Below are 20,095 nucleotides of genomic sequence, written 5' to 3' on the forward strand. Positions count from 1 at the left end.
TTTAGGTAAAAGTAATTAGTAAGGTTATGTGGAAGAAACAGGAGTTTGGCATTTGGTAACACTGCTCAGGTAATGAGTTGATGCTGACACATGGGGCCAAAAGGCTGCTTTCTGCACTGACATGAATAATTATATTTCTAATGAAGATAACTTTACAAGTTGACTTTAACTTTTTTGACATCTGGGGAACCTACATGAATAAATTAAATCTCTCTGGTTTAAACTTCACTTCAAAGCATTTTCCAAGATATCTTGAGGCAAATTGGCTTCTCCAGCTAAATCCAAAATAGCCACTATAATACTCGACGTGAATACTTTTCTCACCATCCTTTGACCTATCTTTCTCCTTTGAAGTTTAATTGCTTCAACTTTGTTTGAATTGCACAAACTTCAGGGTTGTTTGCTAGTTTTTCAGTCGAGTGTTTCCATTTATTTTGTACACAGTACTTAATTTTCAACCTAAATGTTAGATTCCTAGAACATGAATTCTGGAATTAAATTTTTCATAACACTTAGCAGAAAATTGTGTCAAAAATTCAGAAAACTCTAGAAACCTTTGAGTGGAATGTGCATGAATAAGTCTTGAATAATTTAGCCCATATGATTCACACTATGCTACATTGAAGAGAAGGCTTGCACCAATGGAATCTGCTCCATTTCCCTCTTTCTCACATCCATCTCTCTTGCATTCCTGACCCAGAACCAAGTATTAAGTTTGTGATATTAACTACACTTTACTAGGGAGGCACCAAGTAGTGAACTGCAAATGCCACTGAGGAAATTCAAAGTGAGAATAATTTATATTCCCATTTCCTCAAATGCTAGTCAGAATTCAGTGCCTTCTCCAGGAGATAGTTCTGGTGTTGAAAGTTTAGATAGAGAACGTAAGTGGGCTGGCTATTCAATCCACTGTGTTTCACACATGAAGGACAGGGATGAGGAATCGTGGAGAGGAGAAAATGGACAGAAAAATGAGAATTAAGAAGAAGTGCATGTGTGGTAATTGCTTATATTATGATGAGTTCAGTCAGGGCATATAAATTTCAAAAGTAACAAACGTAGTATGAAGTGTGTGTGTGGAACTTATGTATATGAATGTTGCTAGACCTTTGTAATTTAAAGTTTAGTGTTTTTATAAAGGGAGAAGTGATTCAGATTGGGATTAAAAGCCATATTTTACTCTTTTAGGCATGAAGAATCCATTGTTGCAGTTAAAGAGTACCATTCCTGAAAAGTCAAAGAAACGTTTCAAGAAGAAGAATCAGACCAGTCCCACTAAAGTTCAGAATCCTCTTAAAAATAAGCTAACGATTAGTCCACATAAAGTGTTGCCTGACTTGATCCGACATGAACACCAAGTTGAAGAAAAGCTGCAGGTAGAGACACTAAAGTTCTGCCATTATAATGCCATCATGCAGCCAAGTGTCTTAATTGTAACTGTAATACCATTAATTTCTGTTAAGAAGATCACTTTCCATTATGGTAATGTTATTGAATGTCAAATACTTCAATATTAGTAACGATCATTATTCTAAATCATTGCCTTTTATTTCCTTACAGGTTGACCCTGGTATTTCTACTTCAGACCAACAACATAAACTGTCCTCACAGTGTGAAATTAGCACCGACTCAGTTTATTTAAAAGCTAACCTCGCTGGAGCCTATGAATTGAAAGACGTAAAATCACTTCTGAAAGAATGGGTTACAACTATTGGGGGTAGGTCTAAGTTATTTATGATAGCTTGGGTTAAGGTACAGCTTTCAAAATAGCCATTAAGAATTGAAATAGAAATACAATGCTAACTGAAAGACAGCAACAACTTGCCATTTAAAAGCAAATGTAATTGAGGCATTGCTCAACTGGGAGCTAGTGTTAGGTGAGTGAGTGCAGAGGTAATAGGTGAGCGGGACTTGATGCAAGTTCAGATATGTGTGCAGAAATTTGAATCAGTTTAAATTTGAGGGTTGAAAATAGAAGCCCAATCAGGAGCAGAATAATGAAATCTGGAAATAATAAAAGCCTAAGCAAAGGAATTGGATGATGTTGTCTGGTGGACATAGCTTACTAATGGTGTCAATTGTGGAGATAAACTGGGTCAACTTCAATGAGGAATTTACAAGAGCAAAGGGATGTGATGGATGGCAGTTATAGGAAGGGAGAAAAGTCACAGATACAGTCAGATAGATGGGTTAACTCCAGGGAAGGTAAGGGAGCTAGGCAGTTAGTGCAAGATTCTTCTGTGACCATCCCCATTTAAAACAGGTATGCTGTTTTAGAAAATGTAGGGGGTGATGAATTCTCAAAGGAACGTAACACGAACGGCCAGATTTCTGTTTTCACGACAGGCTCTAATGTAAAAGGGGTATGTCGGGTTCCAAACGATCCGTTGTGTTAGGGGACACTCTAGTCAGAGGCACAGACAGATGTTTCTGTGGCCAGCAGTGAAAAATCAGAATGGTATGTTGCCTCCCTGGTGCCAGGATCAAGGATGCCTGAGAGGGTGCATAATGTGCTCAAGGGGGAGAGGGCCCAGCAGGAGGTCATTGTACACATTAGAACTCACAACATAGGAAGGGAAAAGGATGAGATTCTGAAGGGAGAATATAAAAGATTAGGTAGGAATTTAAAAAGGATGCCCTAGAGGGTAGTAATATCTGGATCACTCCAGGTGCTACAAGCTAGTGAGGGTAGGAGTAGGAGGATAGAGCAGATGAATACATGGCTGAGGAGCTGGTATATGGGAGAAGGATTCACATTTTTGGATCATAGGAGTGTTTTCTGGGGTAGAAGTGACCTGGAAAAGAAGGATGGATTGCTCTGAAATTGGAAGGGGACTAATATACTGGCAGGGAGATGTGCTGGAGCTGCTCAGGAGGATTTAAACTCATAAGGTGGGGGTATTGGAGGAGGGGGGTGGGGGGGGGTTGTTTGCGATGCGGGGGGTGGTGGATGGATGAGTGGGACCCAGGCAGATAGTGAGGAAAGAGATCAATCTAAGATTGGTGCACTTGAGACAAGAGGCGAGTCAAACAGTCAGGGCAGGCAGGGACAAAGCAGAGAACAAGGTAGGACTGATAAATTAAACTACATTTCTTTCGATGCAAGAGGCTTAACAGGGAAGGCAGATGAACTCAGGGCGTGGTTAGGAAAATGGGATTGGAATATCATTGCAATTCGAGAAACGTGACTCGGATGGACAGGACTGGCAACTTAATGTTCCAGGATACAAATCTGCAGGAAGGATAGAAAAGGGAGGCAAGAGAGGAGGGGGGGTGTGGCATTTTGATAAGGGATAATGTTACTGCTGTACTTAGGGAGGATATTCCCGGAAGTACATCTGGGGAAGTTATTTGGGTGTACATGTGAAATAAGAAAGGAATGATCACCTAATTGGGATTGTACTATAGACCCCCTAATAGTCAGCGGGAGATTGAGAAACAAGTTTGTAAGAAGATTTCAGTTATCTGCAAGAATAATAGGGTGATTATGGTAGGGGAGTTTAACTTTCCAAAGATAGACTGGGACTGTCATATTGTTAAGGGTTTAGATGGAGAGGAATTTGTTAAGTGTATACAAGAAAATTGTCTGATTCAGTATGTGATGTACCTACGAGAGAAGATGCAAAACTTAACCTCCTCTTTAGACATAAGCAGATCAGGTGACTGAGGTATCAGTGGGGGAGCACTTTGGGGCCAATAACCATAACTTAATTAGTTTTTAAATAGTGATGGAAAAGGTTAGACCATATCTAAAAGTTGAAGTTCTAAACTGGACGAAGGCTAATTTTGATAGTATTAGGCAAGAACTTTCAAAAGCTGACTGGGGCAGATGTTTGCAGGTAAAGGGAAGACTGAAAATTGGGAAGCCTTCAAAAATGAGATCACGAGAGTCCAGAGACAGTATATTCCTGTTAGGGTGAAAGGAAAGGCTGGTAGGTGTAGGGAAAGCTGGTTGACTAAAGAAATTGAGTTTTGTTTAAGTAAAAGAAGGAAACATATGTCAGGTGTAGACAGGAGAGATTGAATGAATCCTTAGAAGAGTATCAAGGCAGTAGGAGTATACTTAAGAGGGAAATCAGGAGGGCAAAAAGAGAACATGAAATAGCTTTGGCAGATAGGGTTTAGGAGAATCTAAAGGAATTTTATCAATACATTAAGGACAAAAGGTAACGAGGGAGAGAATAGGGCCCCTAAAAGATCAGCACGGTGACCTACGTGTGGAGTCGGGGGAGATACTAAATGAGAATTTTGCATCAGTGTTGACTGTGGAGAAGGACATGGAAGATATAAAATGTAGGAAAATAGATGGTGACATGTTGAAAAATGTCTATATTACAGGGGAGGAATTGTTAGATGTCTTGAAACGCATAAAGGTGGATAAATCCCCAGGACTGATCAGGTGTACCCTAGAACTCTGTGGGAAGCTACGGAAGTGATTGTTGGGCACCTTGCTAAGATATTTGTATCATTGATTGTCACAGGTGAGGTGCCAGAAGACTGGGGGTTGGCTAATGTGGTGCCACTGTTTAAGGAAAATGGTAGGGGAAAGCCAGGGAACTAAAGACCGGTGAGCCTGATGTCAGTGATGGGCAAATTGTTGGAGGGAGTCCTGTGGGACAAGATTTACTCGTATTTGGAAAAGCCAGGACTGATTAGGGATTGTCAACATAGCTTTGTGCGTGGGAAATCATGTCTCACGAAGTTGATTGAGTTTTTTGATCAAGTAACAAAGAGGATTGATGAGGGCAGAGCGGTAGATGTGCTCTATATGGACTTCAGTAAGGCATTCGACTAGGTTCCCCATGGGAGACTGGTTAGCAGGGTTAGCTCTCATGGAATACAGGGAGAACTGGCCATTTGGATACAAAATTGGTTCAAAGGTAAAAGACAGAGGGTAGTGGTGGAGGCTTGTTTTTCAGACTGGAGGCCGATGACTAGTGGAGTGCCACAAGAATCGGGACTGGGTCCACTATTTTTCATCATTATATAAATGGTTTGGATGAAGCCTAAGAGGTATAGTTAGTAAGTTTGCAGATAACACCAAAATTGGAGGTGTAGTGGACAGTGAAGAAGGTTTCTTCATTACAACAGGATCTTGATCAGATGGGCTAATGGGCTGAGAAGTGGCCGATGGAATTTAATATAAATAAATGTGAGGTGCTGCATTTTGGGAAAGCAAATCAGAGCAGGACTTGTACACTTAATGATAAGTTCCTAGGGAGTTTTGCTGAACAAAGAGACCTTGGAATGCCAATTCATAGTTCCTTGAAAGTAGAGTCGCAGGGTAGATAGGATAGTGAAGAAAGCATTTACTATGCTTTCATTTATTGGTCGGAATATTGAGTACAGGAGTTGGGAGGTCATGTTGATTAGACCACTTTTGGAATATTGCGTGCAATTCTGTTCTCCTTCCTATCAGAAGGATGTTGTGAAACTTGAAAGGGTTAAGAAAATATTTACAAGGACGTTGCCAGGGTTGGAGGATTTGAGCTAGAGGGAGAGATTAAATAGGCTAGAGCTGTTTTGCCTGGAGTGTCAAAGGCTGAGGGGTTACCTTATAGAGGTTTCTAAAATCATGAGGGGCTTGGATAGGATAAATAGACAAAGTATTTTCCCTGAGATGGTTGAGTCCAGAACTAAAGGGCATAGTTTAGGGTGAGAGGGGAAAGATATAAAAGAGACTTAAGGGGCAACCTTTTCACGCAGAGGATGGTATGTGTATGGAATGAGCTGACAGAGGAAAGTGGTGGAGGCTAGTACAATTGTAACGTTTAAGAGGCATTTGGATGGTTATATGAATAATAAGGGTTTGGAGGAGTATGGATCTAGTGCTGGCAGATGGGACTAGATTGGGTTGGGATATCTGGTCGGCATGGATGAGTTGGACCGAAGGGTCTGTTCCCGTGCTGTAGATCTCTATGACACTATGATCTAGTCCTTGGCTGGCCCCTCTGTAAGTGAATTCTTGACTTGCTGACCCACAGACCGCAATCTGTAAAAGGCGACAACGTCTCCTCCAAAATAATCCTCAACACCAGTCCCCTGCATACTCAGCCCCCTAAAATATTCCTTATGCTCTCATAACTGTGTGGACAAATTCCACCCCCCAACTCCATTTACAAGGTTGCTGATGACACCACCATTGTAGGTAGGATCTCAAACAACAACATGACATAGTACAGGAAAGCAAGTAAGTGTGTAACAGCACAGTATAAAGATGTTAATCTCTCCATCAGTGTCAGAAAAATTAAGGAGCTGGTCATTCCACTCAGGAAGCAGGATGGAGGGCACTCTCCTATCTGTATCAGTGGTGTTGAGATGGAGATGGTTGAGATCACCAAGTTCCTGGGAATGATGGTCATTCACGCAACAGTCAAGAAAGCACGTCAATATCTCTACTTCCTCAGAAAGCTAAGGAAATTTGGCACGTCCACAAGGACTCTTTTCAATTTTTATAGATGTGCCGTAGAAAGCATGGTATGGCAGCTGCTCTTCTCAAGACCACAAGAACCTACAGAGTCATGAACACAGCCCAGTCCATCATGCAAACCAGCCTTCCATCCATTGATGCCATCTATACTTCCCTCTGCCTCAGGAAAGCAACCAACATAATCAAAGACCCCTTCCCACACTGGTTTTACTCTCCACCCTCTTCCATTGGGCAGAAGATATAGAAATTTGAATAGTTGTACAAACCAATTTGAAAACCGCTTTTTCCCGCTGTTATCAGACTTTTGAGCTGACCTCTCAAGTGTTAATTCTGATCTCTCTCTCTGCACCTTCTCTGCAGTTGTAACACTGTATTCTGCACTCTGTTCTGCTACTCTGATGTACTTTGTATGGTACAGTCTGCCTATTCACTGTCTTGATACACGTAACAACAATAAATCAAACAATCATTTTATTTTTCCCTTTTTATTAATTTCTCTTGGTTTCTAAAACACTCCCAATTCTCAGGCCAGCACCTGTTCATTACCATGTTACAATTTACTACTTTTACTCTAATACTTTCCTTAACTTCCTTAAGAAGCCACAGATTGCATGATCATCACTGAGTTTTGTTTTCTGAATTTTTTGGTTAACATTTTCTTTGTGCAACGTGACTTTTAGTCTGTTTACTGTCTGTCCTTCTCTCTTCAGTATTTTCGACTCACATTTTAGATTAAGGCAGTGGTTGGCCAGCGACATGATCAGAGGAGCTATCCTGCAAAGTTGTCAGTAAAGTAGCTAATTTCATACTAATCTTAGATTAGTTGTGAATTTAAATGGACTAGCATTGTGAGGAGTACAGTCAGCAAATCCATTTTTGTTCCAAACTATTCAATTGTTCCATCTTGAAGAAAGAGAAGCCCATAAACATAATACTTAGACAATCATCAGTTGCAAGCATCTAAGTGCCTTCTATTTTTCATTAACTCCCTGTGTAATTATGAAAAGAACATAGTGTCATAAGATATTAACCATTCCTGTTCTCCATAACAGCTTGTCTATATCTTGCACTAACAAGGATTTATCATCACTGACTACACCATTCCTTTGTATTGAGTAGCATTAGAATGCTGGTAGCACTTTGCTAGGTGTAACCTCATTACATGTGAGACTGTGGTAGCATTAAGCTCCTCTGTTCAAATGATCCCAATTTACATAATTTTCACTGAGTTCATATTTTTACTGTCAACCTTTGCTATAAGTGACAGCAGAGATCAGAGCCGAATGCATATTTATCGTTTGCCAATTAATCCACAAATTTGGTGACTTTTAAAATTACCCAGATTTTCTCTACCATCCTCTAATTCCTGTTTTACGCTGCTTTTCTGTTTGCAATGTGTTGTGGTCCTGCATTACTTCCTAATTCCTCAACCTTTTAGCTCTAACAGCAAAGGCTGCTAATTTTCAGTATGCCACCTCACTCTTATTGTGTCTGCTTGTCTAAAGAAATTAATTTTCTAAAGATTGTCGCAGAAAAGATTTACACTGCTGCAACTGGAGAACTCGAATATAGTTTCTGCAGCACTTGCATGTTTTGAACTGGAGCATAGTAATAAGACTGATGATACAAAACTCTAAATGGTGCAAATATATATTTGATAACACAATGGATAATCCTGTTTTTAACCAATACCCTGCATATAGGAGCATAGTGTAGTGAACTATGCATCTTTGTTATAATGCAAAGTTAAATCTAATGAGCTCCATGTTTAAAGTTTAAGATGTTTTTTTAAAAACACCCAATTTCACAATTCATATATTGCAGGATTATAACTTTTGGCCTGAGACTGAAGTATTTAAAAAGAAGATAGTGGAAACCTCTGGTGAAAGATTGGTAAACAGACCTGACATAATTGCCATTCAGAGGGTGGTCTATTTTACTAAAATGGGCTGGAATAGAAATAGGTCCTCTTTTAGTTTAGGAATAGAAATAGTCAATTTGTTAAGATTGTGGTTCACCTTATTAGAGGTACCCCAAATCAAAGCAAGGTTGGAAAACTAGTAAACAAGCAAAGATCTTAGTCTTTTCAGATCAAAGAACATGTTTGAGAAATAGTTGAAATCTCTATCTGGCTCATCCCCAAGTGTGGAGATGGGTTGCAGTAAAGTACCCTTTAGTTTTGGGATTATCTGTGCCTTGCCACAGAAAATATACAGTTCTCTGAAGTTGGCACAGCTTGGAAAGGGCTAGAGCGAGAGAGAGAAAGCTGGCAGACCACTAAGCGACAAAGCAGTTAAGCCCATGAGGTGCTTAAGGAGAATTACAGGGTTGCCTGACCAAATTATCATGGAAGGGCCCCAAAATATCTCATACCTCTAGGATCAAGTATCTTGAGTTATGGCTCATCTTAGTTTGGTTCCAGGAGGAATGAAGGAACCTTCAAAATTCTGGAAAGTATCTGGGAACTCTTGAATCAAAGTAACAGTAAAACAGTGTCTTAAGTCTGTGAGGGGGTGCATGTGTGTGTCTATAAGGGTGTGTGTGGGTGTCTATGTGCGCGTCTGTGTGTACCTTGTGTGTACTTTGCTCACACACTGCATACGTTCATGTAGAACTTTGAGCTCAAAAACTGCATGAATTTATGTAAAACTCTATTATCTCACTTTTTAGATTAGAATCAATCTAAACATCAGGTCATAGACAGAGAACACAGGGGGCTAACACCTTCAACATATTGTCTAGCTATCACCATTGTTAACAGCTAACCCGAGAATGCAACTTTAAAAAAAAGGGTTTTGTGATTTACACAAGAAGTGAAACTATCACTGAATTCTAACAGATGAAAGGCTTAACAGACAATCATTTTTTCAATGTATAATTTCAGTTACATCACACTGCAAATTTTTGCTATAAATTCTGTGTTACGATCGAGCCCTCCACAATCACCTGATGAAGGAGCGACGCTCCGAAAGCTAATGTGCTTCCAATTAAACCTGTTGGACCATAACCTGGTGTTATGTGATTTTTAACATTCTTATTTTAGTATTCAAAAAAAATTAGGGTCAGAGTGAAAGTGAAATAAATTTTGAAGACTCTTCATAATTTAAGTTTTTGTGAATCAAAATCATCTGTACTTCCCTTGAAATTATAATTGTTGACAATGACCAGCGGGAGACTGAAGTCTTCTGTTTTCATGAATGAATTTTAAACAATTTATTAGTTGTCCACTCTCCCTTCCTATCCCTTGTATCAAATTGATTTTCATCAACCTTACTTTTTTGATATCTTCCTAAGTCTTGGAATTCGGTGTGATATTGGGAAATACTAAACTACTCGAGATTAATTGCATCATGTATTTTCAGGTACACCTGTTCTTACAGAAGTTTTATTCTACATTTCCATAGCATTTTTAAATGAAAAAGAAAACAGAAACCAGCCAGAAGGGTTCTGTGTATGAGTGACTAGTTTTGCCTTGCTCATACAATTGTCTTAGTGTAGCTGACCATGAGTTGGCATTGAATTGGAATGTTTGGAGTTACCCAGCTGAGCCACCATATAGTACAATACTCAGATGGATTTGAATTTCTGGGTTGTTAGGCTAATCATTTGATACAGATTTGGAACCATTTGCAAGCTCCTCATTTTGTTTAAAAGCTGAAAGAACTGTGGATGATGTAAATCAGAATCAAAAACAGAAATTGTTGGAAATGCTCAGCAGATCTGACAGTATTTGGAAAGAGAAATCAGAGTTAATGTTTTGGATCTGATTCTGAGGAAGGATCACTTGACCGGAAACGTTACTTGTTACTCATTTTGTTTAATTTGTTTTTAAAAATTGCAGCTTTAATGACTTTAGATATTTAGTTTGCGATTGCATGTGGTACGCAGTATCTTCAAGGATATAATGCGATGGAGTGTATAAAATCTTTTACAAAAAAAACTGCAATTGTATGTTCATGAACTTCTTAGCATTTTCATTTCTAATGCAGCATCATTTGTGTTTGTTCAGAGCCAGTGGAAGAGGACATTTTGCAGGTAGTAAAGTATTGCACTGATCTCATTGAAGAAAAAGATCTGGAAAAGTTGGATCTGGTTATTAAGTACATGAAAAGGTAACACATTTATCTCTCGATGTGTGTTATGTTTTACGATTTCTAGTTTAATACTTTTTCTTCTTTTTGTTGGACTCCATTTAAGAATAATTTTTCTCTTTGCAAAACACTTCATAGTGTACAATTCATAATATTCTTAATTTTTGTACATTGTAGGACAATAGCATTAATCTTGGTTGACGAATATGGAGGAATAAAAGTTTAGATTTTATTGTTCCTCGTATTACCAGATTTGAATTTATCCTGGCCCTGCAATTAAATATGTTTTTATGTTTAATTGATTTTTTTCAATAATACGTTACTTCATTCACTTCTGTATATATCCTATTCACATCACAGGAATAAGCTCAGATTGTTTTGTTGAGAAAACTTGAATGATGCAGTTTTTTAAGACTTTCAGTTTTCTTCTGTGGTCATGTGCTTGCTTTACTGAAGGCTATCAAAATGGAAAACATTTCTATTTCAGAATTAATTGTTTCCTTCAAGCACTCAGGTCAACTTTATGGTAAAGTTAGATGCAAAGTCATGTTTTTGATAGTCTTCTCCAAGAAGTCGGAGGCTGAGGGGTGACCTTATAGAGGTTTACAAAATTATGAGGGGCATGGATAGGATAAATAGACAAAGTCTTTTCCCTGGGGTGGGGGAGTCTAGAACTAGAAGGCATAGGTTTAGGGTGAGAGGGGAAAGATATAAAAAGGACCTAAGGCGCAACTTTTTCACGCAGAGGTTGGTACGTGTATGGAATGAGCTGCCAGAGGATGTGGTGGAGACTGATACAATTGCACCATTTAAGAGGCATTTGGATGGGTATATGAATAGGAAGGGTTTGGATGGCTATGGGCCGGGTGCTGGCAGGTGGGACTAGATTGGATTGGGATATCTGGTCGGCCTGGACGGGTTGGACCGAAGGGTCTGTTTCCATGCTGTACATCTCTAACTCTATGGCTGTAAGGTGATTGAGGATGAATCTTGGGAAGCCATTACAGTTTAGTAATGTAATATTTTCCTTGACCTTTCCTTGACGATAGAATTACTCCATAAAAATGAATTACTCCTGTTAAGGAAATATTTAGGAGACAGCACACCTTGTATCATGAGTTTCAGGGCAGTGTTGGAGAATGACTTATCACCATTCTAAGTAAGAAAAATGAGTTGGTGGAGAGCTGAGTTTAATGGGGCAAGAATCGAGCTGAGCAGGAATGATGGAAATAAGAGGTTGGTGGGAAAAACAGTAATTGAACAGTGTTCCACTTTCAAAGAGTAGATGGTTTGGATACGGTCAAGGTACACACCCTCTAATGGAAAAAATAAGATCAACAAATCCAGAATCCCTGCATGACAAAGGAGGTAGAAATTACCATTAATTTGATAATTCAAATTCAGTCCAAAGATATGCAGATTAGGTGGATTGGCCATGCTAAATAGCCCATTCTGTCCAGGGATGTACAGGCTAGGTGGATTAGCCGTGGGAAATGCAGGATTATGGGGATAGCGTATGGGGCAGGTTCTGGGTGAGATGCTGTTCGGAGGGTCAGTATAGACTCGATGGACTGAAAGCCTATTTCCACAATACAGGGGAACCTCAATTATCTGAAAATCGGATTATCTGAAGGAGATCTCAAGGTCCCGATGGAAACATTACATCAAAGATGTGTTTCCAACAGTAATCGTGTCTTTTGTTTACAATGATTAAACAGGCACCGTCTCCAAAAGACTGATTGCCTGCCCTCTCTCTGTCCCCACACTTTCCCTGGAGTTCTACCCTAAACAGCCCCCCCCCACCCCCCACTTCCCCAGATAATCTCTCCTACATTGTCCTGTTACAGGCAAAGGTGGAACCTGTCAAAACATTGCAGTAAAAAGTTGTGTGTGTGGCTGTGGCTATGTGTGCTATTTGGAGACTTACCGCACAAAGGCAGCTGCAGCATTCTTGTTGGTGTCTGGTCCAGCCGCCCTGGAGAGGGGGTGAGGAGGAAGGGGGTGGGGGTGCAGTGTTGGCCGGGGGAAGGTGTTGTACAGTGTTGGGGGCAGTTTTGGGAGCAAGGGGAGGTATTACATGGGGTTGGGGGCTGGGGGGGAGGTGTTGTCCGGGGCTGGGGGGAGGAGGTGTTGCCTGGGGTCGGGAGCTGGGGGGGGGGGGGGGAGGTGTTGCCTGGGGTCGGGGGCTGGGCGGGGGGGGGAGGTGTTGCCCGGGGTCGGGGGCTGGGCGGGGGGGAGGAGGTGTTGCCCGGGGTCGGGGGCTGGGCGGGGGGGGAGGAGGTGTTGCCCGGGGTCGGGAGCTGGGGGGGGGGGGAGGTGTTGCCCGGGGTCGGGGGCTGGGCGGGGGGGGAGGAGGTGTTGCCTGGGGTCGGGGGCTGGGCGGGGGGCGGAGGTGTTGCCCGGGGTCGGGGGCTGGGGGGGGGAGGAGTTGCCCGGGGTCGGGGGCTGCTGCAGTCTCCTGAATGGGGAGCAGAATTTAAAAGCTCCAAGCCCCAGAGGAAAGGCATTTAATCAATTAACTGAATAATTGTTTATCCGAATGAAATAGTACCTGCCCATCATGTTTGGATAATCGAGGTTCCCCTGTATAGAGATGCTATGATTCCGTGATTAGAAAAAAAGTCTTATGACTGATGTTATTGAGAATCATAATCAATGAGGTTTTGGGGAAAGGTGAAAAGCAAATAAGAAAAACGAAGCTAATCTATAAAAAAAACTTACAACTCGCATAAAGGTGATCCTAAAGTTTTCAATAGGCATATAAACAGTACGAAACTGATTAAAGGAGGAAAAAGGCCAATTGGAGACCAAAAAGAGAATTTTCACCTGGAAGCAGTGGGCATGGCTCAGGTGTTAAATGAACAAAACAGAAACTGCTGGAGAAACTCAGCAGGTCTGGCGTCAACTGTGTGAAGAAAGGAGTCAACATTTTGAGTCAGGTGACTCTTCAGAACCATTAAATTAATACTTTGATCCCACTATACAAAAGAGCGGGATGCTGCTCCTATCATGGTGACAGAAGAAAATTCTTATTACTATAAAGGTTCAAAATTAACAAGAAAGAAATCTTGGATAGATTGTTGGCACTTAACATCATCACGTACTAGGACTAAAGTGAGGTGTATCCAAGAATTATGAAGGACGTGAGGGTAGAAATTGCAGGGATGACTGTCTTAATCTTTCATGCTTCCCTGGAGGAGGTGCCAGAAGACTAGAGAACTGCAGACATTGTGGCCTTGATCAAGAAAGCTTGTAAGGATGATCCCAGAAATTATAGACCAGTTAGTTTAACTTTGGTGGTTGGAAACTTCTATTAAAAACGTATTCAGGAGAGAGCTGGCAGTCATAGGTTAATCAGGAAAAGTCAGAATGGACTTCTAACAACTTGCAGGAGTTTTTTTGAAGAGGCACATGATGACACTATATTTTTAAGAGGCGTATTTTGTCTTTTTTTTAAATGAAGAAAGATTATGTTAAAGGTGGTGAGTAGTCTGCTCAAAGCCACTAAATAACTTGAGTCATTGGGGTTTTTCTTTAAAGTTGGAATAATAGAAGTAGCCTGAATGGGTGGCGTCAAGCTCCCACAGAACCAGGATGCTTAGTTTTAGCTTTCAGCAATTGCTGGGATCTTAAAGTTGGATGTGGAAGCTCTTATTCCTCTCTCTGTTACAGATAAAAGCTGGGGTTCTTTTACTGCTGCTAGAATTGCATGTGAGACAATCTATTTTACTGAATTTACCTTTGCCAACATTGTGTTTATGGGATCTCACTGTATTGGAACAGTTAATTAATAGGGGTTAATATATGTATTATTTTGTTAAGCATTTTGATAGTATTACAGTTAAGCCAATTTTAAAAATTTGGTCTATTTTAAATGTAGTATAAAAATGAAATTAGTTTTTCTTAAATTTGAGTAGCTTGACCAATCAAATTGCATCTGGAATGCAACACCTTACACTTACATTTAAGATGACAAAAAAGCTAGGGTCTAAACTATTATCTTAATACATTTTTTATAGGGTTTAGTCTGGTCCATAACAAATTAGGGGTTCTTATTGGAATCAAAATCTCTAATGTCAGGTTAGGGTTAGGATTATTGGACTCGTAGGCAGTGAGTCTGAATGTTGTTTTTTTTTATTTCAGGTGTTGCATTTGGTTGGTTTAAATTAGATGTGCGTTGTGTAATAATGGCTCTTTCTGTCACTAAGAGTTTCCTGGAGGAGGAAGTAGTCATGTTGGGAGTTTTGCAGAAAGTGAGCAAGGCAACGTTTTTTGAATTGGCAGGAAGGCTGGGTTTGGGTTGCCTTTGTCCGTGCAAAAAAGGGGGGTTGATTGCAGCAACAGCTCAATATTTATGATTGCGAGAAATGCCATCGGAATCATTGGAATTAGTTAAAATTCAGTTGCAAATGAAGCAGCTTGAACGTGAAAAGGAAATTAAACCGTTTGAATTGCGATTGAAAGCAAAAGAAAAACAAAGAGAGAATAGTTCTAGCAGAGGGAAAAAGTAAAAAGAAAGAATAGTTCTGGCAGAACAAAAAGAAAAGAAAAGGAAAGGCCTAGTAGAAGAAAGGGAGAAAGAATCTTTTTGAACTTCAGGTTGGAACTGGAAACTCGAAGTCGACTTAAAATGGTAGAGGTAGAGGTGAAAGGTCGGAGTAGTAATGAGGACAGTGATAGAACACAATCCCATTGTGACTAGAGGCCTGATGAGTATTGTTTAAGCCTGTCCAAGTATTGCCTAAGTTCAATGAGAATAATGTTGAAGCCTTTTTCATTTCATTTGAGAAGGTGATTAAACGAGTGAAATGGCTGGTCACCGTGTGGGTATTGTTGATTCAAACAAAGTTGTTAAGTAAACTAGTGAGGTATTTGCATTACTATGAGAGGAGATATCTGGGGACTATGATGAGGTTAAAAAAAAACATCTTGAGCATATGAACTAGTACCAGAAGCCTACAATGTTTTATGAATCTAAGGAGAAAACCTAGTCAAACATATATAAAGTTTGAAATGATCAAACAAAGTAACTTTAGTAGGTGGATAAGGGCATTGAAAATAGATCAAACATATGACACTTTTAGAGAGGAGCATTTTGAAGGAGTTCAAAAAGCTGAAGTGGCTAATGATTTATGAATTAGTGTATTCTTGCAAGATGATGAGAAGATAGAAAGACCTATTGGGTATTTTTCCAGAAAATTGAATAACCATCAACAGAAAAGTTCTGCAATTGAGAAGGAGACCTGAGTTTAGTGTTGGCATTGCAACATTTCAACATTTATATTGCTAGTAATGTGTCTGAGACAATTGTATATACTGATACTAACCCATTAAAGATTTGAAAAAATTTAAGGATGAAATTCCAGACTATTTAGATGGAGCATATTATTGCAGCCATTCAATTTGAAAATTATAATGTGTCAGAAGAGAATGTAATTTCCAACGCATTGTCGTGACTTTGATGAAGGGAGATGGAGATGTTTGGTGAGAGACGGAGAGAAACTGACTGAAATGGACTGTAGTGAATGCTTAAAGACAATATAATGTATGTGTATTGTAATGTACTAATAACGTGAGGCTAAAGGTTTATAAAAATGAAGCCATCTTTGCATATAGTTCATTTTTTAAGAGGGAAGGTGTGAAATTTGCCCTGGTTTTTATTATTAAAAAAAAGGTTAAGACAGAAATGCTGACTGGTCTGCTCCATGACAATAAATTAAGCAGCTTGTGAGGTCTTTGTATTTTTTAAGTTGGAATAATAGAAGCAGCCTGAATGGGTGACGCCAAGCACCCGCAGAACCATGATCTTTAGTTTTAGCTTTCTGCAGTTCCTAGACTCTTGAAGCCGGATGTGGAGTTCTTATTGCTCTCTCTGTTATAGCTGTTATGGCTAAAAGCTGAGATTCTCTTCCTGCTGTTAGAATTGCATTTGAGACAATAAGCTTTACTGAATTTGCCTCTGTCAAAGCTGTGTTTATGGGATGTTATTATATTGGAACAGTTGATTAATAGTTAATAATACGTATTTTGTTAAGCCAATTCTTTTAGAACATAGAACATAGAACAATACAGCACAGAACAGGCCCTTCGGCCCACGATGTTGTGCCGAACTTCTAACCTAGATTAAGCACCCATCCATGTACCTATCCAAATGCCGCTTAAAGGTCGCCAATGATTCTGACTCTACCACTCCCACGGGCAGCGTATTCCATGCCCCCACCACTCTCTGGGTAAAGAACCCACCCCTGACATCTCCCCTATACCTTCCACCCTTCACCTTAAATTTATGTCCCCTTGTAACACTCTGTTGTACCCGGGGAAAAAGTTTCTGACTGTCTACTCTATCTATTCCTCTGATCATCTTATAAACCTCTATCAAGTCACCCCTCATCCTTCGCCGTTCCAACGAGAAAAGGCCGAGAACTCTCAACCTATCCTCGTACGACCTATTCTCCATTCCAGGCAACATCCTGGTAAATCTTCTCTGCACCCTCTCCAAAGCTTCCACATCTTTCCTAAAGTGAGGCGACCAGAACTGCACACAGTACTCCAACTGTGGCCTAACCAAAGTCCTGTACAGCTGCAACATCACTTCACGACTCTTGAATTCAATCCCTCTGCTAATGAACGATAATACTCCATAGGCCTTCTTACAAACTCTATCCACCTGAGTGGCAACCTTCAAAGATCTATGTACATAGACCCCAAGATCCCTCTGTTCCTCCACCTGACTAAGAACCCTACCATTAACCCTGTATTCCGCATTCTTATTTGTTCTTCCAAAATGGACAACCTCACACTTGGCAGGGTTGAACTCCATCTGCCACTCCTCAGCCCAGCTCTGCATCATATCTAAGTCCCTCTGCAGCCGACAACAGCCCTCCTCACTGTCCACAACTCCACCTATCTTCGTATCATCTGCAAATTTACTGACCCACCCTTCGACTCCCTCATCTAAGTCATTAATAAAAATTACAAACAGCAGAAGACCCAGAACTGATCCCTGCGGAACTCCACTTGTAACTGGGCTCCAGGCTGAATATTTACCATCTACCACCACTCTCTGCCTTCGACCGGTTAGCCAGTTTTCTATCCAATTGGCCAAATTTCCCTCTATCCCATGCCTCCTGACTTTCTGCATAAGCTTACCATGGGGAACCTTATCAACCTTTTCTTTTTATTTTGTCTGTATTATAATTGTGATGTAAAAATAAAACCTATTTTGCTTAAGGTTGAGTAGTTTGAATTGCATCTTAAATGCAACACCTTACCTTTAAAATGAGAAAAGGTTTGCATCTAGACTAGCTTCTTAATATATTTTGAGGGTGTTTGGTCTCATTCACAATGAGGCAACAGAAATGTGAATGAGATATACAGCAAACATAATGAGAAAAATTATAGGTCATGATATAAAAGGGGCAGGAGGAATGTGGATATGGAAATGGTTGAGTGATAGGAAACAGAGAAATGGTCAGAGGATATTTTTAGCCTGGAGGAAAATTTCAAATAGAGTTGCCCGGTTGTCAGAATTAGGACCTTGTTTTTCTTATTATTGTTCTGGATCTTGGTGTGTCAGGGATAATTTCAAACTTTGCGGTTGACCTTAAAATAGACGAATTGTAAACTGTAAGAAGGACAGTATGGATCTCCAGGAAAGCATTGATAAGTTGGTGGAGTGGGTAGATAGGTGGTAGATGATATTCAGTGCAATGATGTGTGAGGTGATGCCCTTTGCTCAAAAGGATATTGAAAAATGATGTAAATAGGTAAATCCTAAAGGGGGTACAGGAACAGTGGGACCTGGACGTTTATGTGCGCAGATCATGGAAGGCAGCAGGACAGATGCAGAGCGCAATGTTCTTGGCTTTATTAATAGGGGCATTGAGTACAAGTGTAAGGAAATAGGATCTAAGGAAAATTTGGGGAACTGTAGCCAGGTAAGCCTTACATCACTGATGGATATCCTGAGGGACAGTATTGACATGCATTTGGAAAGGCAAGGATTGATTAGGGATAGTCAGCGTGGCTTTGTATGTGAAAAATCATGTCTCACTAACTTAATTGACTTTCTTAAAGAGGTGAAGATTAATGAAGGTAAAGTAGTAAACATCTATATGGACTTCAGCAAAGCATTCAACAAGGTTCCATGTGGAAATTTGTTTAGTAAGGTTAGGTGGGATCCAGGGGAGCGAACCAAATGGATATAAAATTGACTTGAAGGTAGAAGACAGAAGGTAGTGGTGGAGGGTTGTTTTCAGACTGGAATCCTGTGAGAAGTGATGTGCCAAAAGGATCAGTAGCTGGTTCCGCATTTTCATCATTTATGTAAATTATTTTAATGTGAATGTACGATGTGTGGTTAGTAAGTTTGAAGATGACACCAAAATAGGTGGTGTTGTGGACAGTGATGAAGTTTATATCAGTGTACACCAGGCCCTTGATCAGTGGGCCAAGGAATGGCAGATGGAATTTAATTTAGATAACTGTGATATGTTGCATTTTGGTAAGACAAACCAGGGCAGGACTGAGACAGTTTATGGTACAGTCCTGGCGAGTGTTGCTGAACAAGGAGATCGAGAGGTGCCAGTGCATAGTTCCTTGAAAGTGGAGTCGCAAGTAGACAGGGTGGTGAAGAAGGCATTTGGCATGCTTGCCTTCCTTGGTCAGAATATTTAAAGGAGTTGGGATATCATGTGCAGACATTGGTAAGGCCACTTTTAGAATACTGTATACGATTCTGGTCACCTTCTGTATGTAGCCTTCTATAGGAAGGATGTTGTTAAACTTGAGATGCACAAGGATGTTACTGGGACTGAGAGTGTGAGCTATAGGGAGAAGTTGAAAAGGCTGGGACCTTTTTCTCTGGAGCATGAATAGGGTGAATAATCGAGGTATTTTTTCCTCTGGTGGGTGTGCCCAAAACTAGAGGGCATAGGTTTAAGGAGAAAAGTTTAAAGAGCAGCCAGGGGCAGTTGTGGCAGCTGGTACAATTAATATTTAAAAGCCATCAGGGTGAATATTTGAATAGGAAGGATTTAGAGGGATATGCGCCAAATTCTGGCAAATGGGACTCAGTCAGAGGAATATCCGGTGAGCATGGATGAGTAAGACCAAAGGGTCTGTTTCCATGCTATACGACTCTATGATTCTAATGTTGAAGTTGTATGAGACAGTTGTTAGACCTCAGCTGGAATGTAGTGTCCGGTTCTAGCTGCCACATTATAGGAAAGATGTGCATGCCTTGGAGAGAGTACAGAAGTGATTTACAAGGTTCCCCATAGGAGACTGATTAGCAAATTTGGATCTCATGGAATCTCTCATGGAGAACTAACCATTTGGATACAGAACTGGCTCAAAGGTAGAAGACAGAGGGTGGTGGTGGAGGGTTGTTTTTCAGACTGGAGGCTTGTGACCAATGGAGTGCCACAAGGATCAGTGCTGGGTCCTCTACTTTTTGTCATTTACATAAACAATTTGGATGCGAGCATAAGAGGACTTGGGAGGTCATGTTGCGGCTGTACAGGACATTGGTTAGGCCACTCTTGGAATATTGCGTGCAATTCTGGTCTCCTTC

General features: G+C 40.4%; 1 protein-coding gene across 2 annotated transcripts in view; it reads left to right on the forward strand.

The window, feature by feature from the left end:
- The window catches only part of rev1 (REV1 DNA directed polymerase), a 133,979-nt gene that overhangs the window by 96,796 nt on the left and 17,088 nt on the right, over positions 1 to 20,095 (forward strand). For both annotated transcript variants that reach the window (XM_072577643.1, XM_072577644.1), the window contains exons 20-22: positions 1,189 to 1,376; positions 1,561 to 1,717; positions 10,440 to 10,542. In XM_072577643.1, coding sequence (XP_072433744.1) covers positions 1,189 to 1,376; positions 1,561 to 1,717; positions 10,440 to 10,542 — 448 coding nt within the window. The remainder of the gene's footprint in view (positions 1 to 1,188; positions 1,377 to 1,560; positions 1,718 to 10,439; positions 10,543 to 20,095) is intronic.

This window comes from Chiloscyllium punctatum, chromosome 9 (genome assembly GCF_047496795.1).
Source record: "Chiloscyllium punctatum isolate Juve2018m chromosome 9, sChiPun1.3, whole genome shotgun sequence".
NCBI classification, from domain to species: domain Eukaryota; kingdom Metazoa; phylum Chordata; class Chondrichthyes; order Orectolobiformes; family Hemiscylliidae; genus Chiloscyllium; species Chiloscyllium punctatum.